The sequence below is a fragment of the Zootoca vivipara genome, chromosome 12 (assembly GCF_965207765.1).
Source record: "Zootoca vivipara chromosome 12, rZooViv2.hap1.1, whole genome shotgun sequence".
Lineage (NCBI taxonomy): Eukaryota > Metazoa > Chordata > Lepidosauria > Squamata > Lacertidae > Zootoca > Zootoca vivipara.
In genome coordinates, this window is record NC_142595.1 from 332,753 (window position 1) to 358,951 (window position 26,199).

At 49.6% G+C, this 26,199-nt stretch overlaps 2 protein-coding genes across 5 annotated transcripts in view; one reads left to right on the plus strand and one right to left on the minus strand.

The window, feature by feature from the left end:
* Nucleotides 1-63: 63 nt before the first annotated feature.
* LOC118095861 (uncharacterized) lies at nucleotides 64-12,603 on the plus strand. 2 transcript variants are annotated; one of them, XM_088655730.1, is made up of 19 exons: nucleotides 64-165; nucleotides 6,398-6,465; nucleotides 6,587-6,755; nucleotides 7,094-7,235; nucleotides 7,314-7,432; nucleotides 7,564-7,713; nucleotides 8,144-8,286; nucleotides 8,448-8,562; nucleotides 8,674-8,810; nucleotides 8,983-9,102; nucleotides 9,236-9,350; nucleotides 9,716-9,850; nucleotides 10,006-10,170; nucleotides 10,465-10,623; nucleotides 10,732-10,836; nucleotides 10,954-11,059; nucleotides 11,272-11,334; nucleotides 11,605-11,787; nucleotides 11,877-12,603. In XM_088655730.1, exons 3-19 carry the CDS (start codon nucleotides 6,684-6,686, stop codon nucleotides 11,909-11,911), a joined length of 2,064 nt encoding a protein of 687 aa, XP_088511856.1. In that variant the 5' UTR covers nucleotides 64-165; nucleotides 6,398-6,465; nucleotides 6,587-6,683; the 3' UTR covers nucleotides 11,912-12,603. The 2 variants fall into 2 exon arrangements, with proteins under 2 accessions (XP_088511856.1, XP_088511857.1); XM_088655731.1 differs by lacking the exon at nucleotides 64-165 and having other exon boundaries at nucleotides 6,358-6,465.
* A 6,708-nt stretch (nucleotides 12,604-19,311) lies between these two features.
* SSH1 (slingshot protein phosphatase 1) overlaps nucleotides 19,312-26,199 on the minus strand; it is a 47,786-nt gene continuing 40,898 nt past the window's right edge. For all 3 annotated transcript variants that reach the window (XM_035134954.3, XM_088655729.1, XM_035134959.3), the window contains one exon: nucleotides 19,312-21,283. In XM_035134954.3, the coding sequence (XP_034990845.2) occupies nucleotides 20,024-21,283 (1,260 nt within the window). In that variant the 3' untranslated portion in view covers nucleotides 19,312-20,023. The remainder of the gene's footprint in view (nucleotides 21,284-26,199) is intronic.

Below are 26,199 nucleotides of genomic sequence, written 5' to 3' on the forward strand. Positions count from 1 at the left end.
TGGATACATCAGATGACACAGAGGTTTATCCAAGTACTGTAGTTCTTTATAAGTAAGCTGGAACTGAACTGAACAGCTCAGCCGGCCTGCTTTTATAGGCAGCCGGTTGTCAACACTGTAACAACAACAGCCCAGGGTTTCCCACCTAAACTAACTGACGTGGAGGTGAGTGAAAACTATATACAGTACACAATACCTCTGGTGGCCAGGGTGAGAACTTCATTCAATACCTAACAACCTCCCTTGTCCCAATCCCCTTTTACCCAGACACTCCTTCCTTAGATGGTGTGTCACACAGGCAGCCTAAGGCTGGACCTTGCTCTGGCTCCCAGGGATCAGAAGGAGGGAGGAGGAGGGAGACTGAGCCTGGAAGTGTGTTGCAGAGATGTGTTCTTGCTAAGCAAATGTCTGTGCCATCTAAAGTGTACAGGAGATAAACAAAGAGCCTGGCAGCAGCCTTGGAAATAAGATTCCTCATGGATGCCACACTTACGAGGTAAAATGCTGGGCTGGGCATTTGCAAAGCCTTCCCTGCAATGTCCTCCCTTTGGATCAAGGCTCTGCTGATAATACATCCTTTAAATCTCTCCCAAAGGAGAGCGTTGTTGTTGCTCCAAAGATCAGCTGGTTCGGTGCTTGACACCTTCAGCCCGCGAGGGGGCAGGGCTGTGTGCAATGGCTGCTGTCCAGACCTCCCCCCCCCCGGCCACTCCTTGCCTTTTATGGCCTGCTAGGTATGAGACTTCCAAGACTCCCTTGCAGGGACAGAGCAAAAACACAAGAGTCTTGGCAGGGGGTCTGGCTGCTGCTGCTTGGGGAAGCCAGGCTGCTTCTCTGGCCCCCAGCTCTGCATCCTGGCTGGGCCCAGCAAGCAGAGGACCAGCCCTTCCCTCCAGCACCTCCTCCCCTCTTCATGGGACGTGATGGCGAGAAGCAGGGCCTTGCAGCAATAGGCCTCAGTGCCTCCCCAGCTCCTGCCCAACACCATCCGATTTATAGATAGCTAACCTGTGTGGCTTGCCTGACTGTCTACATGCTACTAGCTACATACAGATTATTCATTAGCCACCTTTCCCAGTGCCTCACTTTCTTCAAACGATGTCTAACATCAAAGAAGGTGAAGGTACTCAGTGCTATCACTTCCTTCCAACAGATTAGGACTAGGAAATTAAAGGCTGTTCTTCAGCCATTAAAGAGCTTAGAGAGGAGGAAAATGAAGGAACAGGGGGCAGGAAGAGGGCAAAACTCATCAAAATACAAATTATCTTCTGGATAGATTGCCCATATAGTTGTTCATATGTTGCAAGTTTGTATAAGTCTTCAATCCAATTTTAGAAGGGAACCGCCACATTTTTATTTTTAAATTCATCAATATCAGTCTTTTTGCCATGGTAAGGGCACGGAGACTCCATTCATATTGTGCATTTGTAAGGTTCCATGTGCTTGGTATATAATTCAAAAGGATATTTTGCTCTGTAAGGTTATTCCATACAGTTCTGTTGATAGTTTCAGTTAAAGGTAAAGGTAAAGGGACCCCTGACCATTAGGTCCAGTCGTGACCGACTCTGGGGTTGCGCGCTCATCTCACATTATTGGCCGAGGGAGCCGGCGTATAGCTTCCAGGTCATGTGGCCAGCATGACAAAGCCGCTTCTGGCAAACCAGAGCAGCACATGGAAACGCCGTTTACCTTCCTGCTGTAGCGGTTCCTATTTATCTACTTTCATTTTGACGTGCTTTCGAACTGCTAGGTTGGCAGGAGCTGGGACCGAGCAACGGGAGCTCACCCCGCCACAGGGATTCAAACCGCTGACCTTCTGATCAGCAAGCCCTAGGCTCAGTGGTTTAACCACAGTGCCACCTGGGTCCCCTGGGTTTCAGTTACCTTCTACCAAAAATCTTTCAATATAGGACAATGAAAAAACTTATGTTTTAGAGAAGCATTTATCCCTATTGCATCTCCAACAGTTATGTACCTTAGATAGCCATTTTTTAAAACAAATGGAATGGGGTCCAATATATTCTAAATATTATATTTTTGTTATATGAGCCTCTTTTAGTTTATAGCAGGCAGTGCTAGAGAACCACAGACCCTATTTGGTAAAATACAAAATTTCCAATACTCTCTTGGTTTGATGCAGAGTGCAGAAGCAGCAAAATCAGCTAGATCTTTTAAGGACAGACAAATCTGATGATCAAATTAGGGGTTTCTTAGCCCAGCAAAGTGCACATAAGAAAATCTAGAGAAGGAAAAAGGAGTGTTATGCCAGTACATTTTGGAAAGATATTGGGCAAGCCATTATCAGGAAGAATGACAAATATTTATGGGGCCATGAAGCACGGGGACTGAAGCAAACATGGGTTTTGCACTTCAGCAATACGTGGAACAGAGAGTCTGAAGAGGGTCTATGGAACAATAAATAAGGCAGCCTATATATAATGTATATAATAAATGACACAAGTCTTTTTTAAAAAAAGAAAGTAAAATCATTACAATAAATCAAAAAGCACTCTAAGAGTATTGCTGAATTGCATTGCTAAAAATTCAATACTGTAAGTGAATTTTTAAATGGTTCCAGGAGGCACAAGCTGGTCATCCCTGCAAGGGGGGGGGTGTTAACAGGATAGCGTTGCTGCACTTGCTGCTGCTTGGGGAGGGCACTGGGACACCCCCAGAAGCGTCAGCAATACTTCTGCATCAGCTGGAGCCCACACAGAGCAAGTCCCCAACAAGAGTTTGTGTGCACGGCTGATTCTCCCTTGATCTGTTCAAGAACAAGAAGAGGAGAGGAAAAAAAGTCCCCCCTCTGCCCAGTCAACTAAAACATATTTGGTTGCTGATTGTTGCCTGGCTTTGCCATGGAAACCTTCATAACAGGATATAAACTTTCAATCTGTTGCACACACACACAGAATAAAACTTGCCAGCAGTTGGATACATGGAACATCCTAGGTTTTATGACGCTGTTTTTTGCTCCCCAGTGCAAAACAAAACAAAAAATGCCTTCAAGGATGCAGAAGTTCAGCTAGCTTCTGCATCTGCTAATTCTGGGGATTACAGAAGAACCCTTGAATCAAGGTTTATTTCCAAATCTCTGGTGTTTTTTTTTTAAAAAATGAAAGACTCGTGAAGGTTTCCTTTCATTTGGGACTTTTTAGTTTAGAGAAATGGTGATTCAAGGGTTCTTCTGTAATCCCCAGAATTAGCAGATGATAGAAATTTATTTTAAAAATTGCATGGCATGGAGAAGATGGACAGATAACACCCCCCCCCCAATAACACTAGAATTCGTGTATATCAAATGAAGCTGAAAGTTGGAAGATTCGGGACAGTTAAGGAAGTTTTCTTCATGCTGTTAAGCTATGGGGCATGGGCTCCCCCAGGAGGCAGTGATAGCCACCAACTTGGATGGCTTTCAGAGTATTCACAGATGCTGCCAATGGTTACTTGCCATGATGGCTCTGCTCTGCCTCCACAGGAGGGAAGAGGGTTCTTGGGCTCGGGTGCAGCTTGCTGGCTCTCTACAATAGGCATCTGGTGGGAACAGGATGCTGGACTAGGTGGGCCACTGGCCTCATCCAGCGGGCTCTTCTCGGGTTCTTAGGTTAAGAGCAGATGGCAGCAGGGATCAAACCTGGGGCCTTGTGCTTGCAGAGCCTGCACTGACCTTCAGAATCATAGAATCATAAAGTTGGAAGAGACCACCAGGGCCATCCAGTCCAACCCCCTGCCAAGCAGGAAACACCATCAAAGCATTCTTGACATATGGCTGTCAAGCCTCTGCTTAAAGACCTCCAAAGAAGGAGACTCCACCACACTCCTTGGCAGCAAATTTGAATCCATTGCTCCATGTCCGCTTCTCTGGAGCAGCAGAAGCTCTGCTTCTCTCCATCCCCAGGTCTTCACCCCACTGCAAAGGTCAGCACACACAAAAGGGGGCTACTCGCTCTGTGGAACAACAGCAAAGAGCAGCCTGTAGAGCTGGTCAAAGCCCAGAAACATGTCAACTCCAAACGGTAATTAAAAGCATTCCTCATTTCAGCGGATGACTTTTAAATGGTCAGTAAGAGACTGGCAAAGCACAGGGCAATCCTGGGGCTCGGATTGCTCTGCTAAGATAAACACTGAGAGTTTCTTTTCTTCCAGTATGAGGACAATTTCAGGCGTTCCAAAAAACCTCACCCAGGCCCTGGAGACAAAGGCTGGCTGGTCGCCTTTAAAGGCAAAATTTGGTAGGGCTCTTACAGGGCAGACTCCCTGTGAAATGGAAACAAAGCTGACTCATCCCAAAATTGTTACAAGGAGGTTTTTTAACCCCACAGATTTACAGCTAAAGAGTCAAGAATGCCAGTTGTTTATTCTGGCTAGACACACTTTCAAATGGGGTTCCACCCACGTTAAAGTACACTGGTGGTAAGTGAAAGTAACACAACAGGTTCTATGCAAGCTCAAGGCATTCCCTTTTAGCTCCATTGTTGTCTTCCCCCTTCCTTCCTTCCTTCCTTCCTTCCTTCCTTCCTTCCTTCCTTCCTTCCTTCCTTCCTTCCTTCCTTCCTTCCTTCCTTCCTTCCTTCCTTCCTTCCTTCCATTTTAGATGGGTTTCCACACTTGTGATTATTCTGGCAGGCAGAAATTCAGCAAAATAAGTGTGCACACGAAAGCTCATACCAAAATAAAAACTTAGTTGGTCTTTAAGGTGCTACTGAAGGAATTTTTTTATTTTGCTTCGACTCAGACCAACACGGCTACCTACCTGTAACTAGAAATTCAGCAGGTGGGGAGCCTTTGCCAGGCACTGCCTGCTGCTGCCTGTGGGGCCAGATAAGCCCCCCAGGGGAATCGGAGAGGGGCTTGAGCCCCACAGCCCCCCTGATGTTGGGCATGAAGGCCCACAGGGTCAGTTGCTGCGTCTCTGTCCAAGAAGAGCTGGGGGTGGGGAAGGGCAGCTTGGCCCCAGCAGGACAGGACAGGACAGGACTTGCCTGGGGACATCTCAGGCCTCTCCTTGGGCCAAGGGAAAGGGGCTCTTCCTCTGCCTTGTTCCCCCGCATCCCTTCCATTGGGTGTCTTGTCTTTGGACTTTCCTAACCTGAGGACAGGACTTGTCTCCCCTTCTTTGAAATTGATGTCAGCTGCTTTGGGAGACAACCAGAGTCTGCAAAGCAGGATACAAATAACAGAAAAAGTATGAAACTCTACGTTTCAAAGAGTATAAATGTCACCCTCGCGTTGCATGGCTCTAGCCACTAGGCCACACGGACTCTCCTAGAACCTTGGCCCTGAGGCTGGGAATTCCACATTCTCAACTGACGTTGCCTAGCAACGGAACTTGTGACCGTTTGAACAGAGCTTCCTGCATCCTCAGCATCTCGAGGTTGGCAGAGGTGGCCTGTAGTGACCTTCGCTCAGTCACTACATTAGAAGATGGCGTCCCAAAGAAACCTGGAGGTAGGTGGAGGTTGCCATGGCCAGGGGACTTAACTCTGGAACCTAGATTAATGGTATCACCAAGTTTGGCAAAGATCTATACAAAGTCAAAGAAAGGGTTGAACTTTGCCCAGGTTTTTGGAAGGGGAGAAGGAATGCCAAAAAGGGAAATTCAGCGTCCTATATTGCAGTCGATTGAATATTATTTTGAACAGAGGATTCCTTATTTATGTACATGTGAATCTGGGAGAGGCTTCCTTTCTATTTCTACATGCTGGATGTTCTCTTTGTACTAGAGTTTGCAGGGAAAGGGAAAAACAGAGGAAGAAGAAGAAAGGAGAGAGTGAGCGGCTGGCCCAGTGGAGGGGAAGGGGGTGCCAGATGGAGCTGGTTTTTCTGCAGAGCTGAGGCAGGGAGCCCTGCTGCCCACCTGTCCACAGAGTCCATGGCAGGGAAGGGCTGCTCCCAGGTGCAGGCGAGGGAGAGAGAGACAGGAGGCCTGGCGGATGGGAAACAGCGCCATGGCCTCTGCTGAGACAGGCCAGCTCCCTCAGGCCTCCTCTCCCCCAACTGTCATCTGGAGGCAGCCATTGGATCAGCATTCTAGACACTGGGGCCTGAGCTTGGGAGTTGTCTTTTCCTCTGCCCTCCTTGTCCCCTTTCCTTGTTGGTTGTATTTCTGTTTGTCACACTGTTAATTACAAGAGAAGTCTGCCATTAGGGAGTTTCTTGCATTTGATTTCATGGAAGGCTCTCTTGGAGCCTTTTTGGCTTAAGAGAGGGGTACAAATGCTCTAAATGGATGGATGGATGAATAAGGTCTCTAACGAAATGGAGGACAGAAATTTTCAGTTTGTTTCCCAACCTACCTCGTCTGCGCTTTCCTGATCAGCACAAGAACATGAATGGGGAATGGGTCTGATCCATTCTTCACATTCTGACGTTCCTGTTTCTCTTATCTCATGGACAGGGAATTGATTTCGACGAGGATCAAATATCGGTAATCAGCCTGGAAGATGAGGAGGATCTTTTTGCAAGGTAATGCTATATGAACCGCTCCCCCCCCCCGGTCCATTTTTATGGTGGTGGGCTTGGGGTCTTTGAAGGATGGAAGGCAATAAAACCTTTTTACAAAAGTGCTCCTCCTCTCTCCCCTCAGCATCTCAACCACAGGTTCTCTGGGTGCCGCTGATCCTCCTCCTGACGGCTTCAGAAAGGACCAGCTGAAGGCTAGAATAACGGATGTCATCACCAGGATGAAGAGTGGGAAGATCCGAAGGAAGGCGCTCCAAGATCTTTCCGCCCTCCTGCAGAAGATCCAGGAATATGTGAGTTCCTGAAAGGAAGCATTGCAACCGTGCAGGGCTGACAAGGCCTTCCGGCTGCCCCTTCTAGGCCACCCTGCAAGGTGCCCAAGGGACAATCGGGCATCCCAGCACATAACCCATTTTGAGAATAGAGCTGGGCCATAGCAGAGCAAATCCTAGCGAGTAAAAAGAAGTAAAAAGCAAACACCAGGAAAAGAGGGGTGGGAAGTCAAAAGAAATGTGTTTTCTTTCTGTATAGGATGCTAAATGTTTTGGAATCTTTTGAAGATTTAATAAGAATGTTATAGGGAAAATAGTGATGGGTTTCTTATCAGTCACTTCTCTGGGTCTCTTCTCAGCCATCGGTAGCGCTTCCTGCATCCTCCCTTGGCCAACTGGTGGCCATTTCCTGTCTTTGTGCATTGGATCCAGACCCGGAGTGCAGGCAGCGGGCAGCAGAGGCCCTCTGCCATCTTCTGCCCATCCTGCGGCGCAAAGAAGGTAAGACTGGAAGGAATGCATTCCAGCATGGGGTGGGGTGAGCAAGGCCCGAACTAACCCTTTGGCTTTCCTTTGCAGAGACGCTGGCACGAACGTCGTGGAACCAAACACTCCTCATCCGAGCTCGGAAGGTCCTCCAATCCACCGGAGGAGCGGTTCCTGAATTGTTCCTGAATAATTGTTACTCTCTTGCCAGGGTAAGTCGCTGTCACACAAGGCACAGCGGTCTCTCAAGCCACATATTCTGGGTTCCGCAGAGACAGCAGCTGGGCTTTCTGCTCCCCAGCCCTGACCTGTGGGCATCTCTGACCTTCCTCTCTTGCTTCAGGTCTTTGGTGCCTATCTTCCTGAGGAGCAGCTCTTGGAGGCCATGTGCTTCCTGGCCAGCGATCTGGTTGTCGAGAGCAGCTTCAACCCCTTGGACATCTCCCACTTGCTGCAAGAGTTCATCAAGCAGTTTAGCGGCACAAAAGTGGAGGTAAGGTGTCTGCAAAGGTAGGAGAGAAGAAGATTCTCCACTTTGCTGTAGGAGAGGCAACCTCATGCCATTGGGTGGCCAGGACACATGTTTGTTTAGAGAGGCCTGGCAATGTCAGGACAGGAACCTCAGCCAAGGGTCCTGAGAAACATGGGTCCAGCAATGGGGAATCCTCCTCCTCCTCCTCCTGGGAGCAGACTGGCAAGCTCCTTCTCTTGGCCAAGAATGGATAGGGGGGGGGGGCAACTGGCGCCCTGGAGCTGCCTGGGTCCAAAACTCCCAAGGACCCCGAGTGGTACCTTCGAAGGAAGATGGCTGTGGTGGCACAGGTCAAGGGGGGCCCCTCTTTCTATGAGGGATGGAGGGATCTGCCTGCAGACAGCCCCGCTTCCTTGTACTCTCCCAGCAACCCTCTCCTTTTCTCCGACAGGTGGAGGTGCTGCTGGAGGCCTTCTATAAGATCACCCAGGGGCCTACAGTGCAGGGCAGAAACATGGCCGCCTTTGCTTTGTCCATCATGCCACACCAACACCTGGCGAAAGTGGTTGCATACCTCCTCCAGTTTCCCTTCAGGTATGGAGCCCTCCAGGCAGGTTCTACTGGGCTAAGGGAAAGGTTAGCAAGGTGCAGGGCTTGCTCAGAAAGCAAGCCCTTGCTGCCATTTCCTCTCTGTGTGGCATGGCAGCAAGCAGAAGACTTGAATCTGACCATTGCTCTTGTTTTTGCATTCACAGAGACTGCGAGAGAGTATGGAAGGAGGTTTTGGCATCGGCCGACCAAGAACAACTGCTCCATCTCATGGCCGAGCAGCTTTACCAAAGCCCCTTGGCGGAATCTGCCACCCAAGTGGTAAGGACGACCCACCTGCTTTCTGGCTTCCTTCTTCCCAGGGTAATATTGAGGGGTTTTTGGATTCTGCAGAAAAGCAGGGAAAGTGACTTGCACCTCTCTCTCTTCCAGCAACATCTCAGCAGCCTGTTGCACGCCACCCTCAGGATGGAGGTATACAAGGCAGCTGTGCGCCGGAACTTCCCGCAGCTGCTGATCGCTCTCCTGGGGATGGTAGTCAACTTCCACTACGACCAGGAATTCCTCGGGTGAGTAGTGTGTTGCAAAGGCGCCAATGGAGTCCTTTTCCCTTCAACCTCGGGGGGTTGGTTTTCCAAGGGAGGCTCTCCTTCAGGCTGCTGCTAGGGAGCAAGGATGGGGAAGGAATTGGAGTGGGTGGCAATGACCCGCCTGCTAAAAGTGGCCTTGCTTTGGTTACAGAGGGGCTAAAGAAGTTCTGCACCTCCTTCTCGGCACCACTGGAGAGCAAGTAGAGGCGGCCATCATCGACCAACTTTTCTGCCGGGAGAATTTCAGCCAGGGGTTGTCTGCCATGGTGAGGTAAGAGGAAGAACACGGTGACCTTCCCCAATGGTCTGGCAAGCGGAGGTCAAGGCACGGGATCGGACTGTGCCCCTGTTGGCTTCCTGCGGTGCCTTTCCCTTCCTTACCCAGATCTGGTTCTCCATTTCAGAGCTGTCGGAAAGCGACACTGGTGGATCCCTCCCATAGTGGAAAACATCACCGCTGCTCTCGAGGACCAGGAGTTTGCCGGAATGCCACAAGTAGCGGCAGCTATCTACATCGAGGTGAGGGGGGCTGACGCGGGAGGAAATGGGTGCAGCAAGGAGGCCCTGGCTTGGTTTCTGCCCAGGGTTGGGCTTTGTGTTCTTCGGCTCCTTTTGTGTCCTTGGTTCTCCAACCAGCCTCCATCAGAATTTGGACGTTTACCTTCCATATTCTGTGGTTTATGTCAAGGCTCCTTTGAGCCTAAGGACTGTTGCCTGTTTTAGTGCTCCTCAGAGTAGACCCATTGGATTTGATGTACATGAGAAATTTTGGTCCATTCACTTCAGTGGCTTTGCTCTGTGCAGAACTGCAGGTGATGGATAAAAGGAGAGCCTGCCTCAGCCTCTCATCACTGAAGACTTTCTTTCTCTTTGGGCCTCTTTAGCTGCTCAGCTGCCGTCTGCAGGTCTATCCCTGTGAGGATACACTGGAGCAGCTCCTCACCTGGCTGAAACATGACCACCTGCAAGTCCGGAAGCTCAGCGTCAGAGGGATATCCCTGCTTCTGGACTCTGACATGGCAAGTGATGCTCACAGGGAGGGAGGGGGGCACAGATCTGGATTCTAATCATGGCCCAGCACTCTTTTGCTGACAGAATGCTGAAGGGCCTGTTCTCAAAGAAAAAGCGTGGGCACGCCTTTCAGACCTTTGAAAATATTCTCTCTTTTGTGTAGGACCCTTCGCTTCTGCGGCTGTCGCTGCTGGATTTCCTCCCTGATGCAGAAGCTGATGTCTTCCCAGAGTTGATAGAGCTGGTAGACCAAGCCTACCTGTCCAGGGAGCTGGGAGAGGAAGACCTGAAGATGCTGGCGGCAACCTACTGCGGTCTGGCTGCCCATGTGAGTATTAGGGAACACATGACATTACACAGGGTGGAGGAGGAATGCTTTGGAAGAGGAAGGCTGGTGTTTAGACTGGCATGCAGTGGAGATCTTCTGGCTTCAGGAGGGTGTTCCTCTGGAGCACCTTCTCTTGGAAGTCTGCCTGGAAAACACAGGGGGAGAGTCACCCCTGCCCCCAGTCTCCCTCAGGAGGAGGAGAAGGGGGCTCAGCAGCCTCAAAACACCTCGGTGGACAGGAGAAAGGAAACGGATCTGATGAGAAACACAACCTCTGATCTTTTCTGCCTACAGGAGGAAGCCTCTGCCCGGGCATCAGCCATCCAACATCTGGGGCTGCTTCGGGGCTGGGTGAGAGACCAAGGGCTTCCCATAACAACACCAGAAGAAGCAGCCATTAATGAACTGGTCGCCGTCCTCATTCACCTCGAAGACGAGGACGAGGTGGCCAAGGTGAGGGCCAAGGAGGTGGACTTCTGCAGTAGGAGGGAGGGATTGTTCTCAGGAGCTTCCAAGACTATGTCCTGCATATTGTAACCCTCTTCTCTTCTTGTGTTGCAGGCCGCAAGGAGGGCTCTTTCCCATCTAGCCCCACAAGTCAAGTGGTGGGCGCATCCCGAGAAATTTAGCCTCCACTTTGCTCTCCACCAGGCTGCCAAGCATCTGGTAAGGTCACTCTGCTTTGTTGGCAGCTTTGCCCAGGGATGTCTTTGGGGGTGACAGGCTCTTCTGCCGTGCTCTCAAGCCTCTCTGATGCCACTTCTCCTTTGCCTTTGCCGACAGAGCAAGACCTTCAGCAAGAACATCCTTCGGAGTGCTGCCTTGACATGTACGAAGCCGCCTGCCAACAGGCTGCCAGCAGTCTCCAGGGTGGCAGCCCTGCTTCTGGGTAAGTCAAGCAACGTCCTTCCCTGGTAGGGAGGGACAGAAACGTCTGGGTAACGATGGCAGTGAGGATGGGCATGTCCCCAGGCCACCTTGCTCTGAGTGCTCCGCGAGGGCGGAGGCCTCTAGACGCATACCTGTCCTCCTGCCGAGCTGCCTCTGTCTCCGCTTGCTTTGCACCGAGATGACGTCCCTTTTCTTGCCCTGTCTCTCTAGGTCATCTGGCTTTCCGGGATGCCAGTTTCATCCACAGTGAAGACATGGCATCCTACGGTACATGTAAGTGAGACTTACGGAGGGCAGGGAGGGGTGCTTCTTCTGAGAAAGGGCTTTAGGGGAAGGCAGCTTCCCAGGTGTATGTGCAGACAGAGGTGCCACAAGATGAACATGCCAAGAGGATTGGAATGTGACTTCACTGCTCTCTCTCACACACAAATATCCCCCTAGCCCACCCCCTGGTCCTGGGAGGAGCTCTGGTGGGGGTGCTTTGCAAGTTTTTGCCTTGTGAAAAGCTGATTCCTTGCTCAAGCTTTCTCCCTTGCCACTCAGGGCTGGAAGAGATGCAGCAGCACGAGGAAGAAGGGCTCAGGCGGACAGGGAGGAGCTGCCTGAACATCATGCAGCGGGCCTGTAAACATCGGCAGAAAGGCAGGGTCCAGCGCCTTGTGAGGAGGCTGCTCCGCTGTGTTCACAGGGAACCTTACCCGCAGGACTTCCTGAGCTGCATGCCAGGTGAGTGAGGCATCTGGTTGATTATTTGGACGTCTGGTGGGCTCTTTGGAGGTGACGTTTCCCAAAAAAACCCTTTCTCCTCGTGACAGAACGTCCGAAGTCGCGCCAGGCCAAGGCAACGTGAACATCAGCGTTGTGCTGCAGAGATACCATCTTCTGCTCTCCGTGGGATCCACTCTGGACCAGCGCCAGGAACATCAAGGCCATCAGGATCGACCAAGAGGAGTGGTGCTGCCCTCACGACCCTCCATACATAGCGGTAAGAAACCTTTTGTTGTTGTTGTGGCTTTATGGAGCTCCCCCAGTCGCTGGTGTATGCCCAGGGTCCGGTTCCTTGCTCTCTGCCATCCTCTTGAGTGGCAACCCCCCAGCAGCAACTTTCTTCCATTTCTTTGTTTGGGGTGGGCAACAAGAGGGTCTAACATTCCTGAGATTTAGTACCTTTTCTAACAGAATCTCTTTTCTCTCTTTCTTGCATGAACAGCGGCCTATCTGCTGGAACCTGGGAGAAGACGTCCGGAGAAAAGAAGACCCCCGCAAGAATGTCATCAGCCGGGAAAGGAGCCGCCGGGAAGACGACATCTGCAACATAGTGAATTTGAGGATTGGACACTTTCTATTGACTCTTTCAGCACTCTAAACAGCAAGCGGGACTTTTATTAGTTAGAGAGGTTAAAATTGATGTATAGAATAGGATAGGCAAAATAGGGAGCATTCAAGGGTAGATAACACTATACTAGATAGCATTTTGTATATTATTTTTGTCTTTATAGTTGTAATTCTTTTAATAAAAATATATTTTTTAAAAAGGGTAAATACAGGTCTTATGCTTTATGTTGAAATGTAAAATTTTTTTTTGTAAAAAATGAATAAATAATATTTTTGTTAAAAAGAGAAAAGGGTCTTTTGGTTTGTGAAAAGTAAGCTAGTAAGGGAAACCTCTACACACTTCTCTGGAGGGATGCCCCGTCATTCCAATGAAAAGGAACCCAGGCTAAGCGCAGGCACCCCTGGAGTCATCTGCCACTCAGAGATGGGGATGCTCACAACTGTCTGCTTTGCTTCTCAATACTGTATTCTCTGGTAGGCCTCTGTTATTATCTTCTACCCATAAGGAACCCACTTAAGGACTCTATATGGGCTCTTGGATACCCCATAAGGGAAAAGGAGCAGGCTTTTCCTATAACATAGGGCTCCACATTTGCACACCACCAAGTTGGGCCAGTGCTCCAAGAAAGGGCCGAAATATGCCTTAATTCCGCTTTCTCCCCCTCCCCCTCCCCCACAAACACTACATACTTCCCTTTGTGTATTTCCATCTCGGCTGATTGCATACCCTCCAACATTTCTCTGTTGGAAATATGGGCATCCTATTACTACTACTACTACTACTACTACTAGGGTCGGGGATAGCTGTTGTGAAAGCAAGGCAGAAGGGGCAAAAAGTATTCCGTGCTGCTGACTCTGTTACTGGGCTTACAAAGACCCTGTGGTTTGCTGACAGCAAGATTAATATTCCAATGACTATGCTAAGAAGCTTAAAATAGAATCACAGAATCATACAGTTGGAAGGGACCCCAAGGGTCATCCAGTCCAACCCCCTGCAATGCAGGAATCTCAGCTAAAGCATCCATGACATACGGCCATCCAACCTCTGCTTAGAAACCTCCAAGGAAGGAGAGTCCATCACCTCTCAGGGGAGTCTGTTCCATTGTCAGAGAGCTTTTGCCATCAGGAAGTTCTTCCTGCTGTTGAGTCGGAATCTTGTTTCTTGTAACTTGAAGCCATGGGTTCGACTCCTACCCTCCACATCAGACAACAAGCTTGCTCCATCTTCCATGTGACAGCCCCTTAGATATTTGAAGATGGCTACCAGATCAAGGGAAGTCATAGCCCCCCTCTATTCTGTCTTGGTCAGGCCACGCCTGGAATAGTGTGTGTCCAGTTCTGGGTTGCAGAATTTAGGAAAGATATTGACAAGCTAGAACGTGTGCAGAGGAAGCAACCAAGATGATCAAGAGGCTGGACCCCAAGCCTTATGAGGAATGGTTGAAAGAGCTGGGTATGTATAGCTTGGAAAAGAGGATAGAGATTGATAGGTGATATGACATTTGATACTTTAACAGCTTGGTCATCCTCCTCTGCACACCTTCCAGCTTGTCAATATCCTACTTAAATTGTGGCACCCAGAACTGGAAAGTGTTCCAGGTGTGATTTCGCCAAGGCAGAATAGAGTGGAAATATGACTTCCCTTGATCTGGACACTAGACTTCCGCGGATGCTGCCTAGAATAACCTAACTTTATTATTATTATTATTATTTGCTGCTGTATCACACTGTAGACTCAAGTTAAGCTTGTGGCCTACTAAGATCCCTAGATCCTTTTCACATGTACTACTGACAAACCAGGTGTACTGCATCTTATATTTATGCAGCTGGTTCTTCCTGCCTACATGTAGAACCCTACTGAAATTCATTTTGTTAATTTTGGCCCAGTTCTTTTCTATATTTTTCTTTTCATGCTGCCAATATGGTTGCATGTGGGCTTTTGTTGTAGGCTTCTTGGCTGGGCTGCTAATCTCCAGTGGCCATTTTTGAAAAGCATGCTTTCAAAGGCAGACTGTGCAGAGGGGAATTTTCATTCCAAAGACTGCAAACAGGCAGTTTGTAAAGTTTTTTTTAATTATTTTTTGTTTCCTCATGATAAGCACATAATACAGTATACTTTTACTAACAAGTAAAAAAAGTGCATATTGCATCCCCTACTGTGAATTTAGTCATACATACATACATACATTCACACACACACACAACACAGTGTACATAGGGATTTTTAAAACATAAAAAAACAACCCTAGAATAAAAAAACAGATGTACATCGTACCAGGAACATAGTTGTCATCTTGAATTATTTCACACATTGATAAGGCCAGTTCAGATGGTGATGGCTTTGCTAACAGTGGACACTTGAGGTTTTGGGGGGTGAGCTTAGCTCTTGGCTGCAACTTATGAAGTGTCATGGAGCAGGTGCTGATACATTTGGGAATGTAGATGCCTTTCTATTAGCAATGGCCACTCTTTGCCCTTCAAAACATGAACCCCGCTTTCATTTGCCCTGCTCTTCTTTACCACGTCTGGTGGTGGGTGTAGAGCACCAAGTGTGGGGTGTTAACTGGGCATGTCAATATCTGGACCAGCCAAGATTTTACAAAGAAGCGGCTCCATCTATGGACTTCCAATTTATGCTTCAACGAGCCCATCAAGATACATTGGCAACACAAATGATAAGCTGACTTGGACTGCAAAACAGAAGATTAAACAATAATCAAAATGGGGCCATCTCATTTAAAATGTTCAGGAAGAGCATAAGTTGGAGGAAGTAAAAGGTCTCCATTTGTGCATTTCAGATTTTAGGCTGGGACACATGTTGGCAGGGAGCACAGGCTCCAGGAGATCCACCTGGTGGAGAGGACAAATTCCTTCCGTCTTTGAGATGCCTTGTGGAGTCCCTGCCTGCCTTTGGCGCTGCATAGATTAATCCAACAAGTGTGCAATGCGTGTGGAAAGAGGGTCTTTGTACAAGAGCTTTTTCTTTTTAAAAACTCAAAACCACTGTTGACAATTTCTCAAGTAGCAAATGGGACGGAACGTTAACGAGCCATTCCAAATGACAAAAGTAACTTCAGGTAGGTAAGCATGATGCCAACTAAAAGTATTATAGACAGAGCTCTACGGGCACCATGAACGTCAGAGGTACCAAGACAAGTAAGAGTAAGAACTTCACATAAATACACAGTATTTGTAAACTATCCACAAGGCACTCAATTTAAAAAGTAAGTAAGAGAAGTACCACCAATACATGGAGAAAAATGAACCGGCTACTATGCCATGCATCCATCTAAATAAGCTAGCAACCTCCTGCGGATTTTTAAAAAAATAATCTTTGAAATGGCACGCTAAAGGCTAGACACTTGCTATTGGCTTAAAGACCTTTGTGCGCATTTGGTTTTTTTTTTTTAATAAAAAGGACAATGTCAACCTGAGATATACTAAGCAAGGTTGTACCCCAGTCAGGGCCGGCCCTACGGCCAGGCTGGGTGGCGCAGGGCACCACGGCGCCAGCCCGCCAGGCGCTGCCCGCCGCGCAGCTGCGCCCATGGCAACCGCGCTGTGCCCGCCCGCCGCACAGCAGCGCCTGTGGCAGCCGTGCTGCGCCGCCCACCACGCTGGGTAACGGGGTGGGGCGGGGGGCGCCGGAAGGATCCGGCGCACCACGGCGCCAGGGGCGCTTAAGACGGCCCTGCCCCCAGTTGAACTTTTCTAGGGTAGAATCAACTATTGCAGTCTTCCATGCGCAATAAAGAACTATTTAGGTCATGAACTGAATTCTTAACAATTAAATCCCTGGAAATGAGAGGATAAACAGGACAGCGGGAGGAGAAAGCAGCCCCTTTCATGAGTCAAGATAGAACTCTTCAGCAGGGCTGCTTAGGTTTGGTTTAAAACGTGTCTTGGTAAGCTGTGCTGTGCTCTCTTATTCTCCACTTGGCAGCCTTAAGGGGTTCCAAAAATTTATATTGCTGCAAGATTCAAGTTCTATAGAGTCATACCTCGGGTTACGTTCACTTCGGGTTATGAATGCGGTGGACATGTGCAGAAGCCTTCTGCAGAGTCCATGCATCCGCAGAAGCGCACTATCGCGGTTTTGCGCATGCGTGAAAGCGCTGTTCGGGTTACGTACTTTTTGGGTTACGAACGGCACCCCGGAACAGATCAGGTACGTAACCCAAGGTACCATTGTATTGCAAATAAGCATTAGAATGACAGGGTGGTTCCCAGCACCTGCTGTTACCAAAATATATCATACATTAAAGGAGGGAGGAAGCGAAGCAACCAGAAAGGCAAACCACCACTGCTCCACCAGGAGCAACACCAGCTCCACTGGGAAAGCACAGTTGCCCCAGCAATGACCGGCAAATCTGGTGGGTCTTGAGAAAGGCTGTGGGACCCTGGTCTGTGGCACAGAAATTCATCCAAATAAATATGTGGCCAGTGAGCCAACTGGGGTCAGGGCATGGGTCTGAGAGGTCTGTTGGTGTCCTGCTCTCCTTCTGTGGCCTCTTGACTCTCAGCTGATCGGGGCTGTAGAGAAATGGGGGCAGGCTGCTTTTTGGGGTTGGCATTGGGACATGAGAGAGGGGAGAAGAAAGAGGCTGGCAGTCGCCTTTTGATACCAGATGTCACACAGTACACTGGGTAGAAAAGCCAGGTGACAAAGCTGAATAATCCCAAAGGTGGCGACTTCTGCAAGAAGCAAGTGTGGCAATGAAATGGCTTTCGGCAGTGGACAAAAATGAAAAAGGAACACTAAACACAAAATGCATTTCATGCTACACACTACAAGTGTCTTGAACCCTGAAAAGGTCTTCTACAGTACTTTGACATGGTCGACATAAAGCAGTGTTGCATAAATCAACACCCCAGCCCTAAAATTAATGAATCAGCAGATTCGCTCTGCATGGAACCTGCTGGCCAGGCAGACGCAACCAGAAGCAAGGACCTCTGTATCGCGAGGAGACACACCTATGGGTTCTTGAGAATTGGAGGACTGCAAATTAATATGTTGAGTACAGCTCATGAAAAGATTCTGAAATTCCAATTTGGCCTCCAAAGCAGTCCTGTGGTTTCCTCCCTGAAACACCGGTCAAAGGGCGCCAGAGGAACAGGTCCAACGTGTGAAGGGTGAATGCTGGGCACCTGGCCTGCGCAAATCTGTTTTGTACCTGGATAGGAAAAGCCACGTGGAACAATACTTATGATCAGAATACACACAAAACAGTTTTGTCTGTTCCAAGCTTATACTTCTGGCTTACAGCATTTGCAGAGAAAGGGTTCCAACAGTTGGCACCTTGTCTGACTTGCCATGTTTGCTTTCTCAGTGAGCTTCACTCACGCCAAAGGCTGGAGTACAGAAATCGGTGCTGACTATCTCACGCTTGCAGGCTTGACTGGCAAGGAAATCTGGAGAAGACTCTCTTTCTGAGGTGTCCCTAAGCCAGCAACAGAATCATAGATTTGTAGAGCTGGAAGGGATCCCAAGGGTCATCTAGTCCAACCCCCCACAATGCAGAAATTTGTACCATGTCAACAGGCAAAGGAAGATGCCCCAATGACATGAGCAGGAGATACCCACAATGCAAGCAGAAGCACTGTTGTGGACTTCAAAAGCTAAGCCCTGGCATGCTGGCTTCCACAACTCTTCTTAACTGTCCCAAGGGCTGCAAGGAGTGACCCCACTGACTATCCTAAATATCTGCCATCCCTAATGAAATGAGCAGCAAGCGGCAAGCCCTACTCTGGGTCCTCAGTAGCACCTGCTCATCAACCGGGACATGAGGCGATCCCCTCTTTGACCCTGGATTGACGATTGGGATGGACCAGGGAAGAGTCTGTCTGGGCTGAGACCTGTGTTTAGGAAGAGTGAAATGCCAAGAGTCCTCCTCTCCCCTTGGATTGAGAGCCTCTGTGTGAGGCCTCAGAAGTTCGCCAAGACCTGCACCAGACTCACCTCTGCCCTGTGACCAGAACAGTGTGTGGGAAAGGCTCTGAGTGAGGGTTCCCAGGGGGAGGAAGGGTTCCTCTCCTCTTCTCTCGGCACTCCATTCCAGCAGGCTCTGACTAAGTCTGGAGAGCCCTGGTGTGGGCCTGGGGGAGGGTGCTCCAAGAACAATCTCCTGGACCTTTGAATTACAATGAATATTGCAGAGAGGACCCCCCCCCCAAAATCTGGTCTTATTGCATGAGTCCCCTCCCTTGTGGTGCTCAGAAACCAGCACAGACCTTCCCCTTGAGCCCCAAAGACACTATGGTCTCAATCAGCAAGACCAGCAGCAACAGCAGACAAAGACTCAGGGAACCTTTGACCCACTGTGTGACTGGTGAGACGCACCTCTGGGAAAAGTGCCAAGAAGCAGTCCTTTTTCTTCACCAGGCAATAAAACAAAGGAGGGAAAGGACCTCCAAGCATATGCGTGTGATGCTGCCCCAGTCCACAAAGAGCTCTGGAGCTTGGCAGAGAGCACCATCTGTTCCTGAGGCAAAATGCAGCTTCCTTCTGACGGCTGCAAGTTGAGCAAAGCACACAGCTCATTTTTACAAAAATATTAAAAGACAAAAGCGAAGACGACTCTTGATCCCACAGAAACTCTCCCCAATTTCCAAATGTAGGTCAACAGTAGAAAAACAAATAAACCCAACAATTATCCACGGCCACCCAATCCTTTATTCCATGTGTGATCAGCAACATTAGGACATCAGGGTTATGGGCCCTGTGGCCCCCAGATGTTGCTGGACTACAACCCTCTTCAGGGGTGGCAGAAGGAGCAGGGCAACATCTGGGGGGGGCACAGGCTCCCCCTTCTTGTGCCACAATAGCTTTATGATAAGCTCCAAACTCAAAAGGTCAACAACTCAGAATTCAGCTACTGCTGTTTTTAAGAGGGGCTCCAGGTTGCCCTCCCCAACAGCATTGATGGAACTGCCTTAGCAAAGCCACATGAATGACAACAGAAGGCAAGGAGCCACAGGATGGTCATCCCACATCCCAGGAGAAACTCAACACTCCTTCAACCAGGCGAGTAAAGTCAGACCAGAAAGACCGTCGCTCGGGGCACATAAACTGAAAGGAACTGACAGGAACGGGGATCTGTGCAGTGGCGCTGCCAACAATGACCGAACTGTAACTGTTCAAAAGGAGAACCATCCATTTCGGAGCAAGATTGCTTTTTGTGTGCTATTTTAAAATAAAAATCCCATGTATAAATACGTGAAGAATGGAGGTAGCAGGTTTGGTGTTTCCCTCTTAGGCTCTTACCTCAAGTGCCTCTTTGAACTAGGAAATTCTGCTCAGCTGGAGATGCCAGGGAAACCTTGCAAGAAAGAGTTGCTGCTTTTTCAGCATGGGAGGGGAAGACGATCTGCCCCTCTGCACCCCCCCCCCCAGAGGAAAGAAGAGGCCCAGGTCACACATGGCACCATCGCCTTCTGAGCCGGGAGGCTGTGAGTTGCTAACACTGTCAGTCTCCCCCTTTCCCCACGCTACTTGTGGCATCACACGGGAAGGGATTGGGGGGAGGGCAGAGAACTTTACCATCTTTTTGCAAAATGATAAAATTGCATTTAGTAGAGACAAATATAAAAGGAACAAGTTCTTTTTAACAAAGGTCACAAATATGTGTCAACTCTCCCCCATCCACGGCCTGCCCTTCAACTTTGTCAGAGGGGCTTCTCCCGGTGGCAAGACGGCTTGCTCTCCAGTGGCCTTCAGGGCAGGGTGGCAGAGCACCACCGAGGACTCGCTCGACTTGGTCTCCCTGGAGTCTGTCAGGGCGGACAGGTCCGTCTCACTCGCCAAGTCCTCTGAAGACAGGTTGAGGCTGCCCAGTTTGGCCAGGGAGTTGGAGCGCTTCAGCGGGGAGGAGACTGTCAGGCCAGCCAGCCGCAGCCTGGTCTCAATCTCCTGGGTCCGCTGCTTCACCAAGCCAGGCTTCCCTCGCACGCTGTGGATGCTGTCGCTGCTGGAGCTCCGTGTCAGGTTGGAGCTCCGGGATGACGACGGTGTGTAGCAGATGGTCTTGAGAAAGTCCTTTGTGAAGCTGCTTGTGTGGTCCACTGTCCGGCACAGGACAGGCGTGGAGGTCTTCTGAGACGCCCCACCTACCAGGGGGCTTTTCTGCAGCTTCTCAGTGTCACTTTTCATACCGCTGGGCATGGGAAGAGGCTGCTGCTCCTGCTGGGCCACCTCCAGCTCCTGGGTCTCTTCTGGAATGCTGGCGCCCACCAGGCCCCCAGGGCATTCCCTCACATGAGCAGCTGCTTCAGGCGCTGGCAGGCTCTTGAGGCGCTCCAGCTCCTTCGTGTGCTTCCGGACCAAGCCTGCTTTCTGGAGCTGCAGGAGCGACTCCTGATGCTGCATCAGGTAGCTACTGGGGGTCGGCTTCTCCAAATCCTTGCTGAAGAGCAAGTATTTCAGGTCCTTGGTCTGCCGGGCGTCCCTTTTCGGCGAGGAATCCTCTTTCGTCCCATCGCTGAGGATGGGACTCCTCTCGCAGAGAGTGTTTCTCAGGCCAGCTGGAGCTCTAGGGCCATCTCTGGGCTTCTCGGAAGCACCGCAGGGCCAGCCGGCTGCAGGTCTGCTGGGATCAGCGCTTTGCAAGCCACTCCCTGTTAGTAGTGAAGGCAAGCTGTTGCTTTTTGCAGTGTGGATTTCTTTCGGGGGGGACTCACAGAATGCCTGCTCCAAAAAGGCGGGCGTCCTGTGCAGGAGGAACGGCGGCTGCGTGCAGACCGTGGAACTGCAAGAGGGGGAGGCCAGGTGCAGGGGCTCACACGGGTCCCCAAAAGTGTCGGCTGAGGCGCCAGCAGTGGCATACATGCAGTCGGCGCAAGACTTGTAGGAAGGCTTCACTTTGCTGAGGATCCCAAAGATGGCATCGTGCTGAAGGGGACAAAAGAGGCCAGGTTAAGAGGCGCCAGGCATGAAACAAAAATGGGAAAGCAGAACCTGCAATCCCTGCATTGCGGGGGGTTGAACTAGATGGCCCTTGGGGGTTATTTCCAGCTCTATCATTCTACAGACCTGGGCACATCATCATGGTAGGGGCACTTCCAGCTGCCCCACTCCTTGCCCCTGGAAGCCTCCCAAGATGATGCTGCAGGAGAGGGACTGAGCCAGTGTAGTATAGCAATAGTAATAGCAGTGGTTTGGGTGTTGGACTAGGACCTGGGAGAGGAGAGTTCCAATCTCCACTTGGCCATGAACTCACTAAGGGAGCCTGGGCTAGTCACTGCCTCTCAGTCTATCACCTTGGTGTGTGTGTGTGGGGGGGATTAAATGAGGAGATGGAGAACCATGTGCGCCCACCTTGAGCTCTGTGGAGAAAAAGGTGGGAGAGCAATGCAATAAATAAGGGTAATTGGAGGGGTGTTTCTGGGACCAAAGTAAAACTGTCAAGCTCCCTTGTTGTTTTTGCTCTTGCCAGGAGATGTAATGTGGTTAGAGCAACTGTGTTATATTCATAGTACCGAAACATTGTGCTTTTGTTATATTTCCTAATACGTACATTGTTGTTCTATTATGCTATTGTGAAATTGTTCTTGTGATGACTGATTGTGAGATGCATTCCTGTTCTCTTGGTTGTAAGCCACTTGGAGCACAGAAAAGTGGCACAGAAATAAAATTGTGAATTGTGAATAAATGAAGGTCTATCAGTGGCTGTTTAGCAGGTCTGCCAGCACATCAGGGCTAGAGCTTAGCCAATCAAGTGTATGAGCTTTAATCAGTCCATCAAATCCACAGAAGTTCTAAGGGAAAAACAAAAATGTTGGTTTTGGACTGCTGTAGAAGAAGCAGTCTTCCTCACCACTTTCCTGCACCAGACAAAAGTCTGTTATGATGCTGCACGCTTGTCTACACTTTTTGTAAATACTTGTATTAAAAAGGATTTTTTTTAAAAGTTTTTGCCCAACTGGTTAGGAGACGTGGGTGGCACTGTAGTCTAAACTACTGAGCCTCTTGGGCTCAGAAGGTCAGTGGTTTAAATCCTCATGACGGAGTGAGCTCCCATTGCTCTGTCCCAGCTCCTGCCAACCTAGTAGTTCGAAAGCACACCAGTGCACGTAAATAGGTGGAACGGTAAGGCAACGTAAATAGGTGGAACGGTGGCGTAAAGGTAAACGGCATTTCCATGCGCTCTGGGTTCTGTCACAGTGTTCTGTTGTGCCAGAAGCGGTTTAGTCCTGCTGGCCACATGACCCGGAAAGCTGTCTGTGGACAGCTGAAGCAAGATTACCACCGCACCTCATAGTCACCTTTGACTGGACTTAACTGTCCAGGGGTCCTTTACCCTTTCCCTTACTATGTAATTGGAACCTTTTGTGTCCTAAGGCACTGTCTCTCTGAATTACCAGGTGCTTTTGGGGGTGTGTGTGGAATCATAGAACTGTAGAGTTGGGAGGGCCCACAATGGTCTTCTAGTCCAACCCCCTGCATTGCCAGGATCACACCTAAATAATTCCTGATGGATTGCCATCCAACCTCTGCTTAAAAGCCTCCAACAAAGGAGGGTCCACCACCTTCAGAGGGAGACCATTGCATTGTTCAACAGCTCTTACACTCAGAATGTTCTTCCTAATGTGTAGTCAGAATCAGAATAAGGGAGGGCTATGGCCATAGCTGCCAAGTACCCCGTTTTCCCCGGGAAACCCCCGTATTTTCTTACTGTTTCCCGCAGGTGTCCCGAATGGCAAAATACCCCGTATTCCTCCGGATTACAGAGCCCCTGCCGACGGCCATGTTCTTCTGGTGCTGCACTGGTACCGGAAGTCGCTTCTATGCACTTCCGGACATGCGTAGAAGCGACTTCTGATGCCGCTGTGCCCATTTCCAAAATGTTAGCAGCGCCAGAAGTCGCTTCTACGCATGTCCGGAAGTGCGTAGAAGCGACTTCTGGCACTGCAGACATTTTGGAAATGGGCATAGCAGCATCGGAAGTCGCTTCTACGCATGTCCGGAAGTGCGTAGAAGCAACTTCCGGTGCCATGGCACTGCTGATCCTAGATTTTTCAATCTGGAACTTGGCACCTATGGCTATGGCTCACACACCTCTTATGGCTATCTGGCTGGCTGCTCTTGGAAAGAGACTAGGCTAGAGGCGGCTTGTGCCTCCTACCACTAGGATTGGCAGCCCAGTCTCCTGAAAGGGCAACGTGAGGCTGTTCTTAGGGACCCCGGCTGGATTCAGTGGGGCTGTTCTTCCGTTAAGGACATAACTGGGTGGCAAGCCAGCCATTGAGAAATGATCCCCCACTACATTTCCATCTAGGAGCCCAAAGTGCACAGACACACATTGCCAGGAATGAGAGACCCTCGGCCTGTAAGCCACCAGGCTGCTTTCCTGAAGCGATGCCCACAACACATGACATCAGGCATGGGGGCAGACCAAGTGAAGGAAGGGACTGAAGCCCCTGCCCATCAGTTGATATGCAGGGAGTTCAATTCTGCTTGGCCCCAAGGGCCAACTCTGGCAGGTGGGCAGGACAACCCACCTGTCAATTATCCCCATATGTCAATATAACGCCTGATGATGACAGGTGGGTGGTTCCACTGAGGTGGGCTAACTTACAGGCCTGGCCTTCCACCCCTATGCTAGGCTTTCTGCATTTCAAAGTGAAACTTCCAGAACCAGGGAAGCCAACTTCACAAGAAGTTGCTGTGGCTGGGAGGAGAGTTTCTTGGGACGTGGGGTGTGGTGGCCCAGAGGGGTTGAAGCCTCATCTCTGCCTTGGACTCATGACACAGACCTGGTCTACCATGGTCTCTTATACTCCTTTAATGCAGCAGGAATAATGCCAGCACACCTTCCTGGGAGGGAAAATGCAACTGAAGATGTAAACCTTCAGTTAGCAAAAATTAGAGGTGCTATGGAAGTTGGGAGGGAATTATAAGCACCATTTTTTCATGGTCTGAGGGCTTGGTTTAATGCAGCCAACCCAGCTCAAAAGCGGGGGAATCCTCGGTGACACAGCACCACTACTGGGGGTCCTCTGGGGAGAGGATGACTCAGGAGAACCAGGTTCACAGCACAAGCCCCCCCACCTCAGCAATCAGCAATTTTTCAGTTCTGCCCTGATGGCAAAAACACAATGAATCCCTACCGTCCCTCTCTGGTTTTTAAGAGTGCTAGAAGGAGCTGCAGAAATGAAGAGAAACTTGCTCTTTTAAAAATAACGAATGACAACACTCCAAGGGACCTCTTGGCTGGCACACGCCACTCACAGTGGTGGAGAAAACCAGTGTTAGAGCACTCAGCTTCCTCCCTGTGAGTCAGGATTTCCTCCTTCCCGCCAGACAAAGCCACAGAGAGCTTCCTCATTGAAGCAGTCACCACAGAAATAGCAGCCTTTGTCAGCACTGTGGGAGATTTCCTCAGCTGCTGGCCTCCTCCTGCACCTGCCTTGGGCAAGGAAAAGAGGGGTGAGCTTGAGGGACCAGGCAGGATGCTTCTGGCTGAGAAGGCTGACTGGGGAAGACTTTAGCTGCTAGAGGGAAAGAGTCACTCAAAGCACATAGTTGAACTCCCTCCTTCCAGAGGGAGAGATGGCCACCAACTTGGATTGCTTTAAAAGAGGATTAATTAAATTCATGGAGGAGAGGGATATCAATGGCTCCCAACCAGGATGGCTCTGCTCTGCTTCTGCATACCAGTTGCTGGAAACCATGTCAGCGGAGACTGCTCTTGTGCTCAAATCCTGCTCTCTGGGCCACCACACTCTCCTCCCGGCCACAGGAATCTCGTTGGCCACTGTGAGAACAGGATGCTGGACTAGATAGGCCATTGGCCTGATCCATCAGGCTATTTTTACGTTCTTCTATAGTTTTATGTACCATTAATGTGCTGCTTTACCTGCTGCATTCTGAATAAGGATGGATGCAAGTGCCCTTCCTTCTCATACCCTCCCACTCTGACATGCTGTGATGTTTTCCATCCACAGGCTGCATCTTGGGAATATAGCATAACTGGTTTGTTTGAGGAAGAGGCTCAGTGCGTAAGCCAACCTGTGTCAGGTGAGCTGCAAAACTCTCAAGTGTCCCAGGGGTTGCTGGCTGCTGAGTTCATGAGACTTATTCGCCTGGATTGGTTCTGCTCAATTCCTAATATGTGGAGAACACAAAAGTAGGAAGGGGTGGTGAGCTCTGTTTCTCTAAACCCTCACTTTAGAGGAGGCATCAAAATAAGAAGGGAATAGGAATATTCAATCCTTTTCTCAACAAAGTGTCCAGATCAAGGGAAGTCATAGTCCCGCTCTATTCCGCCTTATGTCAGACACCACCTGGAATATGGTGTCCAGTTTTGAAAGCCACAATTTAAATAAGCATATTGACAAGCTGAAATGTGTGCAGAGGAGGGTGACCAAGATGATCAAGGGTCTGGAAACCAAGCCTGATGAGGAACAGTTGAAGGAGCTTGGTATGTTTAGCTTGGAAGATGGAGCAAGCTTGCTTTGTCCTGCTCTGGAGGGCAGGACCCAAACTAATAGATTCAAGTTACAAGAAAGGAGATTCCAACTAAACATAAGAAATATCATTCTGGTGGAAAGAGATTTTTAACAGTGGAACGGACCCCCTCGGGAGGTGGTGGACTTTTCTTTCACCAGAAGCATTTAAGCCGAGGTTGTATGGCTACCTGTCAGGGACTCTTTAGCTGTGACTCCTGCATTGCAGGGGGTGGACTAGATAACCCTTGGGTCCCTTACAGCTCCACAACTCTACTATTCTCTTTTTAAGAAAAGAAAAGAAAAGCATACTCCTACTGCTATTTCTCTGTGTGAACTTTCCCAGAGACTGCTTACATG